This window comes from Dermacentor variabilis, chromosome 11 (assembly GCF_050947875.1).
Source record: "Dermacentor variabilis isolate Ectoservices chromosome 11, ASM5094787v1, whole genome shotgun sequence".
NCBI classification, from domain to species: domain Eukaryota; kingdom Metazoa; phylum Arthropoda; class Arachnida; order Ixodida; family Ixodidae; genus Dermacentor; species Dermacentor variabilis.
The window spans coordinates 119,577,667-119,590,374 of record NC_134578.1 but is presented as its reverse complement, the minus strand read 5'-3'; the positions used below and the strand labels follow the sequence as shown (position 1 = coordinate 119,590,374).

The 12,708-nt window shown below is 47.6% G+C and overlaps 1 protein-coding gene across 4 annotated transcripts in view; it reads left to right on the top strand.

Moving 5' to 3' along the window:
* Positions 1–12,708, top strand: part of LOC142564146 (uncharacterized) — a 46,010-nt gene that overhangs the window by 17,557 nt on the left and 15,745 nt on the right. The window contains exons 3-4 of one of the 4 annotated variants that reach the window (XM_075675009.1): positions 8,990–9,087; positions 9,160–9,210. The exons of 2 other annotated variants lie outside the window; for them this stretch is intronic. In XM_075675009.1, coding sequence (XP_075531124.1) covers positions 8,990–9,087; positions 9,160–9,210 — 149 coding nt within the window. The remainder of the gene's footprint in view (positions 1–8,989; positions 9,088–9,159; positions 9,211–12,708) is intronic. One more of the 4 variants, XR_012824505.1, reaches the window with a different exon arrangement.

Genomic DNA, 12,708 nt, shown 5'->3' with positions numbered 1-12,708 from the left:
TGGCACCGTGGAGACAATCCAGAGCATCGTCAATGCGGGGAAGTGGATATACATCTTTTTTGGTGATCGTGTTTAGATGACGATAGTCAACACAGAATTGCCATCTGTTATCCTTCTTTTTGACGTGAACAACAGTGTTCAATAATCCCTTTGGCAAGCATCTTGTCAACCTCGCTCTGGATAACTTGTCGCTCAGAGGGTGACACTCGGTATGGGCGTCTGCGAACAGGTGTTGCATCGCCGGTATTTATCCGATGCGTCACGACCGTAGTTTGACGCAAAGGGCGATCGTTCAGATCGAAAATGTCGGAGTAGGACTCGAGGAGGCCACGGAGCTGTGCGGCTTGTTGGGTTGAGAGGTCTGGTGCAATCATCTTTGTAAAGTCGTCGGTCGGGCCTGATGCAGAAGGCGCAGAATGAGCAGTGGTCGAAGACGGCACAACAGGTAGAGCAGAAATGTGGCACTCGTGCGTTGGTGACAACGTGGCAAGAGACATGCCTCGAGGAACTACTTGCGGGCACTGTCCGAAATTTAGTATGGGAAGACATGTCTGATTGCCCGCAACAGAAACGATGGTGTGTGGGAAGGAGACAATGTGAGAAAGCAGGACTGACGTCGCGGGAGTAAGGACAGTCTCCATCAGGTACAGGTGGGCTGGCTAAAACAGGGATGAAGGTTGCTGCAAGACATGGCAGGCATATAAAATCCGCAGAACAAAGCTGAGCTGGAGCTTGAGCAGGAAGGTCAATGGGAACAGGTAGGGGTAGGTCAAGTTGTACAACACCGGCGGAACAGTCAATCGGAGCCGAATGGGCGGACAAAGTCGAGTCCGAGGATCACATTGTGAGGGCAACGCTCAAGCACACTAAACAAAACGGACGTGTGGCGACCGGCGACACTGACACGAGCAGTACACATTCCAAGCACAGCCGGAGTTCCACCATCGGTGACCTGGAGCAGTCGAGTCGGAGCAGGAGTAAGTACTTTTTTCAAGCGCGTTCGAAGCTCCGCACTCATGATGGAAATTTGGGCTCCAGTATCGATGAGTGCTGTAATGGGCAAACCGTCCGCGTCCAGAAGGTTCCGATTAGTAGGCAGGGTCAGCAGAGGAATTTCAGGCAGGTGTTCTAGAGCAACGTCGCCTCCAGGAGCTGCCCCAGTTAGTTTCCCGTCGGAGAGCGGCGACGGTGAGCTGGGGATGGAGAGCGACGCAGCTGGGGCGAATGGGAGCGGTGACTATGTGGTGATGGCGATCGGCTGGTCGCGGTTGCTCGAGCGTTGTCAGGTGCGTCTTCAACCTCGGTGGAGAGTGATGGCGGGCGAGGATTTAGTGGGGAGCGGTGGTAGGCGGGAAAGCTTGGTCGAGAGTGGGCTGGCCAGGAACTTCGACAGTGGCGAGAGATGTGGCCCACACGTCCACAGTAAAAGCAGATGGGTCTATTGTCATGGGTGCGCCATTCGGCCGGGTTGCGATATCTCGGATATGGACCGTATTGGCTCCGGTGAACAGGGGCAGAGGCAGCAGACGAAGCAAAGTCAGGACTGCTGGCGGAGCAGATGGATGGAAGACCTACATTGGCAAATTCTTGGCGAATGACAGACTGAATGAGGGACACAAGCGGCCGGGAATCGTCAAAGCACTGCGTGACTGGCGTGGAAGGAGATGCTGCTTCGATTTCTCGCCGAACGATACGTACGGCGTTCTCGCAGGGGGTGGACTCAAGCGGTGGACAAATGTCTTCGCACGTCGACAAAGCTGCGGTATTAGGTAGACGAGTAAACTGTCGAACTATGCGGCGACTCTTCGCATCTTCAAAGCGGCGACATTCGTTAATGATCTCATTGACCGTTGTGATGTTCTTATAAACAAGTAGGTTAAACGCGTCGTCCGCGATGCCCTTTAAGATCTGGCTGACCTTGTCTGCCTCTGCCATATTGTTATCTACTTTGCGGCAAAGAGCGAGGGCGTCCTGGATATATGCCACGTAAGATTCAGTGGACGTCTGTACACGGGTCCCAAGGTCCTTCTTCGCAGCACGTTGGCGGCCGACGGGTTTGCCGAACAAATCTCTAAGCTTCTGTTTACACTGGTCCCAACTCATAATCTCTTCATGTGTTTCGAACCAGACCTGTGCTGTTTTCTTGAGGTAGAATATTATATTAGCCATCATAAGCGTGTTATCCCACCTGTTGTGTGCGGTGACCCGTTCATAATTCTGTAACCAGTCGTCGATGTCAACGTTGTCAATCCCGGAAAACATGCCAGGGTCGCAAGGCTGGGCCAGGATGACCGTCGGTGACGGGGCCGCGGTTGAACTCTCTCCTTCGGATGACCTGGCGGCCAGGTTACGTCCGCTGCGGAGCTCAGTCTTGCTCAACTGATTACCCCGCACCTCCACCAATGACGTTACAGGAAGGAAGAAGCGTTAGTCTATTTACAGGTGGCTTTTAATGGCTCAGCCAACAAGCGTAGAGCATCGATACTGCTAAACACTTATTTGTCGTCTTTAAGACCACCATCAGCGTAGTCTTCTTTCCACATTACCGACTGTGACACTATCTTCAACATAATAGTCTTCCTTTAGTGCTGAGCCTTGATGAGCCTGGCAAACAGTGGCAGTTTTAGAAAGCAGATCCTGCCACATGGTACGCTTCAAGAAGTCGGAGGCCCATGTCATGTAGTAAAACGCGAATGGAGTGACGCCTTCAATTATTTTTGCCGCAGTGAAGAACAGACACAGCTGCTGTAACAGAGGCCAGCAAGAAGCTGAGAAATGACTTACTTTCTAAGGACATACTCTGGCACTCAGAGCGCTGCAGTGCTCACTATTTTGCAAACCGTCAATTTTGCGTATTGCAACGGTTTCGATATGGGCACGGCCAAACAAACCTGCTGTAAAAATGCACTGTTTCCTTACTCTTTAGAGCGCAGCTCTTAGGCGCCCATTCCTGCAGCAAGCATTGGCATTGTACCTCGTAACGCAGTGAGTGAGCACAGTGAAGGATGAGGGTGAATGCAGAGCAGGAGATAAACGACAGTGATAGTGAAAAGAGTGTGAACAGGAAAGTGTAGGAGGAGGGCATGGTGAAAGAGTAAGAAAAGCATAGTGACATGCAAAAGGGACTCTGCGGCAACAATGGCCACGAGATGGCACCAGAGGAGTGTGTGTCATCTGTTCACCATGCATGAGCTGCATTGGTTGCATGACTCTTTCTGTGGCAGTTGCTGTGAATCGTGCCCACACTTCAACCGACGCGCTTCCTCTCGTGATCATTCGATTAGCGAGGCAGTCATGCTACACTTTGCTCTGCCTGCAACTTGCTTCATGAGACGGATTGTCCACGCCAGCCAATATATCGCGAAATGAAAACAGATAGAGCTGGGCTGAAATTTCGCATTAGGGAGTATCATAATCGTCGGCGAGTTTTTTTAAAGGGCAACGCACATATATGAAAATGTAAACAAGATTTTTGTTGCTGAACGTGCTGCAGGAAACTTATTTCACTTCTTTAAAAATTTTAAATATTTGATTCGATATCGGACACTAATTTTCCACAAATACAGTGGAACTCCGATTATATGACATTGAGGGGACCACACAAGACTGTCGTATAATCCAGGTGTGGTGTAATAGAAAAACTAAGAATACAGGCAGTGATGCTTAGTGTTGCTCAAAAACCTGGTACAGTCCGCCTGAATAAGCCCGCGGCATGAACCTGTACTACTCTAAGGAAGGTAGATTAAATTATATTTAAAAAAAATGACAACCAAGCATTTAATTGGAGATGTTAGCAAACCTTTAATCTTATTTCTTTTTAAAAATGATATTTTTCGTAATTTTTGCCCAACTGCGACACATCAGCTTCCTCTCGAAAGCTGCAACATCTGACAGCAAGACGCCAACATCGTCGCGTGCACAAACAAACCGCCAGACGATGTCTACGCTGCGCAGCACGTTCGCGTAAGTCGGAATGAACAAACACTTGCGAAGCAAGTTCCCTTCACTTATCGTCGCCTGAGGTGCAGACAGCTTTCCTTGAGCGAACCCTTTCAGAGATAACATTCGCGAAATTTAATGTGACTTCCCACCGAAAGTGTCCCCGAAAAGTGTTTTTGGTACTGTGCCAAGCTCGTAATCAATGCCAAGAGCACTATGGGCCATACACTTCGAAGGGTTCGGAGCTGGCACCAGCTGAGTCTCGCGAAGACAAAACCATCTCCATAAGTGATCGTATGAAATCGTGTCACATTTGAGCTTGTTTAAGATGAACTACTTCTTAAGAGGAAGCTTTAGCTCATATGCTCCTATCTAAATACAAGTAAAAGAATTCGTTGTTCTTGGCAACCACCACACCCAATTTGAGGAGGTTTGTCGCATTTAAAGGAAAAACTGAAATGGAAGACCTGGGAAAGTCAGGAAATTGTAAATAATTCCCTAGCCATCCTGATGTAGTGACCATCTGTGTATACGTTGTCCCCGCTCTGCGGAAAGCCAGTTTTCCTCGTTTGCCGTGCCTCGGCGTAGGGGTCATTGCCCCCAGTTTGCCCTATGGGGGCGCCACAACAGCCACTCGGCAAGCCTGCTTTTAATTCTGAATAAAGCCAGTTGGCTCTCCGTTGTCAACATGTCAAAATGTGTACTACTTGTCTCCGCTTAACTGAGCTGACAAGTGGTGACCCATGACATTTACGTTTTTCTTTTTTTAACCCTAGCCATGGACGATGCTGCTCTTACTCATTCTGACAGGGATGACGCCACGATTACGTCTCCTGTCATCGCTACAGAGCTTCAGCTTCCCAGCTTTTGGCCCAAGAATCCTAGAGTTTGGCTTATGCAAGTAGAGGCGCATTTTCAACTCTGGCGCATCACTTCAGACAGATGTACTTGCACATCATCACCATGCAACCCTCCGACATCACCGATGCCATAGATAACTTGCTAGTGGGCACGCCTTCGATCACAGCCTATGACGACCTGAAATGCACATTCCTGCAGTGCCTCTAGCCATCGCAACAGGGTAGGTGCCAACAGCTCCTCTCCGAGGAACTTGGCAACCAACGACTGTTGCAACTCCTGCATCGGTTGCGTCAGTTGGTGGGTGGCCACTCTGCGTACAAGAGGCAGTTTCCAGTTTTGCGCGAGCTGTTCTTGCAGCACCTCCCACAGTCCACACGCATGGTGCTGGTGGGTTCTGACGAAACGAGTCTCCATTCCATCGACTAGCTGCACTCGCTGACCGCATATGCGACTGCTCATCCACGGCACAGCTACCTATGGCCACTGCGAGAGTCTTGGAGCCAAAAGACAGACTCTCGCGCCTAGAGGAAACAGTCAATTGCCTTACCAGTGCACTGGAGACGCTTACGACGAGTGGCAACACTGGTGACCAACTTCTGCACAACCATTCGCCTTCACAGTCTCACGCATACCTAGGCACTTGCCACGCCAGTTGTGCTGGTACCACCGTTGCCTTCGTGAACAAGCGTCTCTGCACCCAGCCCTGCTCACGGATGGGAAACGCACAGGCCAGTCACTAACGGTGGCATGCAACATCAGCCCTCGTGCAAGCCACTTATTCTTCGTAGTCAACCACATCACTGGCACCCGCCTCTTCATCGAAACAGGAGCCGAGCTGTCTATCCTTCCCACCATGGCTGCTGATCGCCATCGTGTCGTATGGGCTCTGGTCAGTAATGCTAGACATTGGACTCCAGCGCTTGCACAGATGAGTGTTTGTAATCACCGACGTCAGCTTTCCTATACTGGGACGGGACTTCCTTAGCCATTTCAATCTAGATGTGGGTGTTTGCGATCTGCGCCTACAGGATAATGTCATATCTCTTGTACTTAGCCTGCAGTCCAACTTCAATTTATCTGGAATCCGTACATTTCAGCTGGTCTCGACGTACGACAAAATAGTTTCTGAGCATCCGTAACTCGCGAAGCCCTGAAACTATGTGCTGCACGTGAAACGCAAGGTGATGCATTGTATCACCACCACCGGCCCACTTGTCGCCGCGTGGCCACGGAGGCTCGCTGGATCGAGGTTGGAAGTCACCCGCCGTGAGTTTGAATGCATGCTTCAGCCCAGCGTTATTCATGCCTCCTCCAGCAATTGGTCTTCACCTCTCCATCTGGTTCCAAAGCACGACAGTGGCAACTGGTGGCCTTGTGGTGATTACCGAGCTTTGAATGTTGTCACTATTCCGGATCAATATCCTCTTCCCCACATACATGACTTCAGCACTGACTTCAGCACCAAAATATGCAGCAAGGTCGGTTTGATGAGTGCGTACCACCAAATTCCTCTCGAACCCAGCGACATTTCGAAATCGGCAATCACTACTCTGTTTGGCCAATTCGAGCTGCCTGAAATAATGCGGCGCATACCTTTCAGATTCACGGAGAAGGTTACACGCGGACTCCCGTTCATTTTTCCTTTCAGTCAACCTTGACAACATTCTCGTTGCAAGTTGCAAAGACAAAGAGCACTTTCGCCTTCTATTTGAGCAACTGGATGGAGACTGCCTGGTCCTAAAGACCCAGAAATGCATTTTTGGAGTTGAAGCCCTGGATTTTCTTGGCCATCGCATTTCACCCCAGGGCATCAAGGCACTGGAATCACGGGTGCAGGCAATCGAGGACTTCCCCTCTCCAACGTCCATCCGACAGTTGCGCTAGTTTCTGGGGTTCATGAATTTTCACAAGCGCTTCATATCATCCTGTGCGCAAGTACTCCGCCGCTTACCGACCTGCCGAGTTTTGACTCCAAAAAAACGTCTACCTTCCACTGGTCCTTGGAGCACGAACACTCCTTCCAGGAAGCCAATATGTTGGTGATTGCAGCGTTACTGATTCATTCGTTGCCCGATGCACTAACTCGCCTATTGGTAGACAAGTCAACCATGGCAGTGGTTGCACTGCTGCATCAGCATGATGGCAAAGACTAGAGGCCACTGGGCTTCTTCTCAAAGCGCCTCAAACCTACAGAAGCTCGCTATAGCACCTTCAGGAAAGAGATGTGAGCCATTTATTGTACTGTCAAGCATTTGCGCTTTTTTCTTGAAGGCTGTAGCTTTTACATTTTGACTGACCACAAGCTGTTAACCTTCGTTTTTAAGAACAGTTCCTCGTACTCAAATCATGAGCTTCGGCAACTTTCCTTTATCTTCAAATTTTCAGCGGACATCCGTCATATCTCTGGGACTGAAAATAGGGCAGCTGACACACTGTCATGGATCGGTGCTGTGCCTGCTGGCCCTGTAGATTTCAACTGCTGACCGAGCAGAACAATTCCAAAGCTTGCTTTTTCTGCTCCGGCAAGACTCCTCGGCCTGCGCCTTCATAACACCACGTGTTGCCACCCACAAAGCAACAGCATGGTTGAGTGTCTCCACCGATAACTGACGGCATCATTGACGGCCACGCACGACAGACAGCACTGGGTGGAAAAGCTACCCCTAGTGTTACTGGGGCTGCGAACAACAATCAAGGATGACCTTGAAGTCAGCACAGCCAAGATGCTCTCATCGTCATCACAATCATCATCAGCCTATATTATGTCCACTGCAGGACGAAGGCCTCTCCCTGTGATCTCCAATTACCCCTGTTCTGCGCCAACTGATTCCAACTAGCACCCGCGAATTTCTCAGGTTCATCGCTCCACCTAGTCTTCTGTTGTTCTCGATTGCGTTTCCCTTCTCTTGGTACCCATTCTGTAACCCTAATGGTCCAACGGTTCTCTAACTGGCGCATTACATGACTTGCCCAGCTCCACTTTTTTCTCTTGATGTCAATTAGAATATTGTCTATACCCATTTGCTCTCTGATCCAAACCGCTCTTTCTGTCACTTAACGTTATGCCTAGCAATCTTCGTTCTATCACTCTTTGCGCGGTCCTTAACTTGTTCTCAAGCTTCCTTGTCAATCTCCAAGTCTCTGCCCCATATGTCAGCACTGGTAAAATGCACCGATTGTACACCTTCCTTTTCAATGATAATGGTAAGCTTCCAGTCAGGAGCTTGCAATGTCTGCCGTATGCAATCCAACACATTTTTGTTCTTCTGTGAATTTCCTTCTCATCGTCACGGTTCCCAGTGATTAGTTGAACTAGGCAAACCTATTCCTTCACAGACTCTAGAGGCTGACTGGCGATCCTGAATTCCTGTTCCGTTGCCCGGTTATTCATCATTATCTATGTCTTCTGCATATTAGTCTTCAACCCCACTCTTACACTCTCTCTGTTAAGGTCCTCAGTCATTTGTTGTAACTTGTCTGCAGCGTTTTATCGGCAAACCGAAAGTTGCTGAGGTATTCGCCGTCAATCCTTACTCCTAAGCCTTCCCAGTGTAATAGCTTGAATACTTCTTCCAAGCACACAGTGAAAAGCATTGGAGATATTGTGATTCCTTGTCTGACCCCTTTCTTTATAGGCATCTTCCTACTTATGTAGAATTAAGGTAGCTGTGGAATCCTTGTAGATATTTTCCAAGATGTTTACATAAGCGGTCTGTATGCCTTGATTGCCTAGTTCCTCTATGACTGCTGGTATCTATACTGAATCGAATGCCTTTTCATAATTTATAAAAGCAGTATGGAGAGGTAGTGTGCTCTGAAGAGTTATCGATAATCTGATTGATGACACGGATGTGATTTCTTGTAGAGTATCCCTTCCTGCAACCTGTCTGTTCCTTTGGTTTACTAAAGTCCAGTATTGCCTTTATTCTATTCGAGATTATGTTGGTGAATATTTTATATAACACTGAAAGTAAGCTAATGGGCCTATAATTTTTCAGTCCTTTAACATCTTCCTTTTTGTAGATTAGTATAATGTTTGCATTCTTCCAGTTTTCTGGGACCCTTGCAGTCCATAGACATTTCGTATAGAGAGCCGCCAGTTTTCCAAGCATTGTCTCCTCCATCATTGATTAAATCGACTGTTATTCCATCTTCTCCTGCTGCTCTTTCCCTTTTCATATCTTGCAAGGCCCTTCTGACCTGATTGCTAGCTATAGGAGGAGTTTCTGTATCCTGTTCATTACTGTTTCGAATGGAGTTATCCTGAGTCCTCTGGGTCCAGTACAGGTCAGTATAGAATTCTTCCGCTGCTTTTACTTTACCTTCGAGATTGCTGATATTACTCTGCTTATCTTTCAGTGCATACATCTTGAGTTGTCCTATGCCAAGTTTCCTTCTTACCGATTTCAGGTACGTTCATTTCTTGCTGCTTCTTCAGTCTTTTATCACGTTATAATTTCAAATATCACTTACTTTCTCGTTGCTGATTAGTTTTGACAGTTCCACGAATTCTATGTGATCTCTCGAGTTTGACACTTTCATTCTTTCTTGTTTATTTATTAGGTCCTTTGTTACTTGGGAGAGCTTGCCTACTGGTTGCCTTGGTGCCTTGCCTCCAACTTCAATTGCTGCCTCTGAAGCTTATGGTTTCATTCATTGCCTCTGTCATCTTCATCTGTTTGTTCTAAGGCTGCATATTTGTTTGCAAGTACCAGCCTGAATTTGTCTGCTTTTACCCTTACGGCCTCTAGGTTGACCTGCTTCTTCTTGACCAATTTTCCTCTTTCTCTCTTTAAATTGAGGTCAATCCTAGCCGTCACTAACCTATGATCTTTGCACTTTACCCTACCTATCACTTCTACATCCTGCACTATGCTGGGATCAGCAGAAAGTATGATGTCAATTTCATTTCCTGTTTCACCATTAATGCTTTTCCAGGTCCACTTTCTGTTGCTACGCTTACTATAAAAGGTGTTCATTATTCGCAGCTTATTCCATTCTTCGAATTCTATCAGCATCTCTCCTCTACCGTTCCTAGAATCGACGCTGTAGTTGCCAATTGCTTGTTCACCAGCTTGCTTTTTCCCCACTTTTGCATTGAAGTCACCCATTGCTACAGTATACCGAGTTTGATTGCGACTACTGCTACTCTCTCAGTAATGCTCTAGAATTTGTCAATGGTGCCCGCTGTGTCCTTATATATTAGGAATCCTATCCCGTATTGCTTCTTATCTGGGGGACCTCTATAGCAGAGGACATGGCCGTTTGTCAGCACTGTATAAGCATCACCAGTTCTAATCTCACTGAGGCCATTGATATCCCAAACAATATAAGATAGTTCCTCAGAGTCCTGCTAAGCTAGCCTCACTTGACAGAGTTCGGCTATTAAAGGTTGCCAGGGTCAGTTTCCATTGGCGGGCTGTCCAGGCCCAGAGATTCTTAGCACCCTCAGCTGCGTCACATGTGTGACCGCCGCCTTGGTCAGGTGCTCCGCAGCTGCCGTGCACTGAGGGCCATGGGTTAATTATAGAAATCGTGGGGTGGCCGAACACTGCACCAGGGAGGCCAATTCCTGTTCTGGTCAGGGAGTGTCTTTGTTGAAGCTTTGTGGGCCTTCCTGATTTGGTTGTACCTTGATTAGTAAAGCCCCACTCGCTTTCAGCATCTTTTGCCGGTGACAGGCATCACTCCAAGCCTGCAGATGCTGACCTGAGATGCTCTATGGGTCAGCAATTCGCGTTCCAGGCCAGTTTTTCAGCACACAGCGTCATCTGTTCCAGCGGCCGCACATCATTTAAAAAGGCTACATTCCTGGCTCGACCAGCTTCGACCTATGCCCCCCACATATCGCCTGCAGGCAGCCTGTGTTTAGTTCCCGACAATGGACACAACCACGCATGTCTTTCTGCGGCCCGACTCTATCAAGCCACCATTTTCCTATGAAGGCCCCTTTTGTTTGGTTTCACGTTCAGAGAAAATTCATATATGCAGCAAAGAATAGAGAGTGTCGTGCGAAACCATGAAACCAGCCTATCTTGAACATTAGCTCTTCATTCCTTCCGCAATTCACACTTCACACAGTCGCTAGAAGGGCTACCCCCCCCCCCCCAAGAATGTCTCCGGCATTCTTGGGGGGAAGGGGGAGCCCTTGTAGCGACTGTCCGTCTATAAATTGTCCCCGCTTCTCTGCGTAAGCCAGTTTGCCTCGTTTGCTGTGCCTCGACGTTGGGGTCATGGCCCTCTGCTCGCCTGAAGGGCATGCCACCACAGCCGCTTGGCAAACCTGCTTTTAGTTCTGAATTGAGCCAGTCGACGCTCCGTTCTCAACCTGTCAAAATGTGTATTAGTTGCCTCCGCTAAATCGAGTTCCCAACACTGATTACAATAGCTTCAGCAGTTTTAAGGGGCACTGATGCAAGTTAACCATCTTTTTTTTTCCTCTTAGCATGCTGTTTGGGCAAAATCAGCAGTGACGATCGCTTTCACCACTGCAGCTTAGGTGGTTTCAGTCATGCAGTCTAACATTCTTATTCTGTACAAGAAGATAGGTTGTACCTGTAAGCAGTTGTAAGATATTATGTAACTAACCTTGTACACGAGTGCTTGGCGTTGATGGTCTTTGATGTGTTTCCGGATGTTCTCCCTCCAGTTTTTGTCAACATGCCACGCACATAGTAGTTGCCGGTCAGCATTCCCCATCACTGCTTTCCATGCATTGTAGAATGCCGGTGCGTCGTCGCTCATAAATGCCTTCGTTGCAATTTGGCCTGTTTTCTGGCGCACAGCTTTAAAAAACACCTCCATGCCTTGCTTGTCAACTCTGCTGGTTATACAAAAGGCGACGGGAAAACCTGTTCCATACTCGTCCACACAAAGCAGCGTCACTAGCTGGAAGTCGTAACCTGCATGAATATTATGAACTTTTGTGGTTAGGTTATCTTTTTAAAACAAATATTCAAACAGTGTCTTGTGCAACAGGACCTGTTGCTGTAAATTTTTGCTACCTTCGGAGATGTGCTTTTAGCTGAAGTTTGACCACTCTTGTGGCACTGATGTTGCAAGTTTACCATGCACACACCTTTGTTCATTTCTTGCAACATTTCAAAGAACCATTCACATAGAGGAAACAAATTCTTTTTCTGGGGGCATTTCGACTAGCTTATATAAAAGCAAGAAAAGTAAATAAACAAGCAATGGTGCTTCATAGTAGAATCAGTAAAAGGCTAAAAGGCACATTGAATGTTCTAGAGCAAGGCTTCTTAAACTTTCTGGCCTTGTGGAACAAAACTGACTTTCCAGAATATTGTGGAACCCTTCCCTTCTTCCTCTTTCCACCAACTGGCTTATGCTTAAGATCTAAAGCATAGAGAACGGGCAGAGAGGGACGTAAGAGTATTTGCTGCACGCTTAATAATATCAGTGCTATGGTGGCTAGAGGAGAGTAGGTGTGCCAGCCAAGCACATCTGTTCACTTTTCTGCATCATAATGCAAAAATGGTGCTGCTGTCGGTACAGTGGTTTGCCTGGGCAAGTTGTTGTCCGTGCACAACATAGACACAAGGGTTGTGTTTGAGAATATTGCTGCCACTGTTTTCAGCTATGATGTATGCTCCAAATACATAGGAGCAGTCAGTGCAAGCAATGCTGGATGGAAAACTTGGCTATGACCAGAAAACATGAAATGCTGGAATTAATTTTTGTAGCTTATATGAAGAACCTGGCACTACAGTTTTAACGGTTTTTAAACAAGCAGAGTTATTTTGGAGTCTTATGCAGCAAGCTGGTGTGTATTTATTTTCATGGATTTCTTGTAGCCAAGTATTGCTTGAATCAATAAAATTAGGAGATCCAATGTCCTGAAGCATTTACCACGCAAGTTATGAAAAATGCAGCAGTGGGGCACTCCCA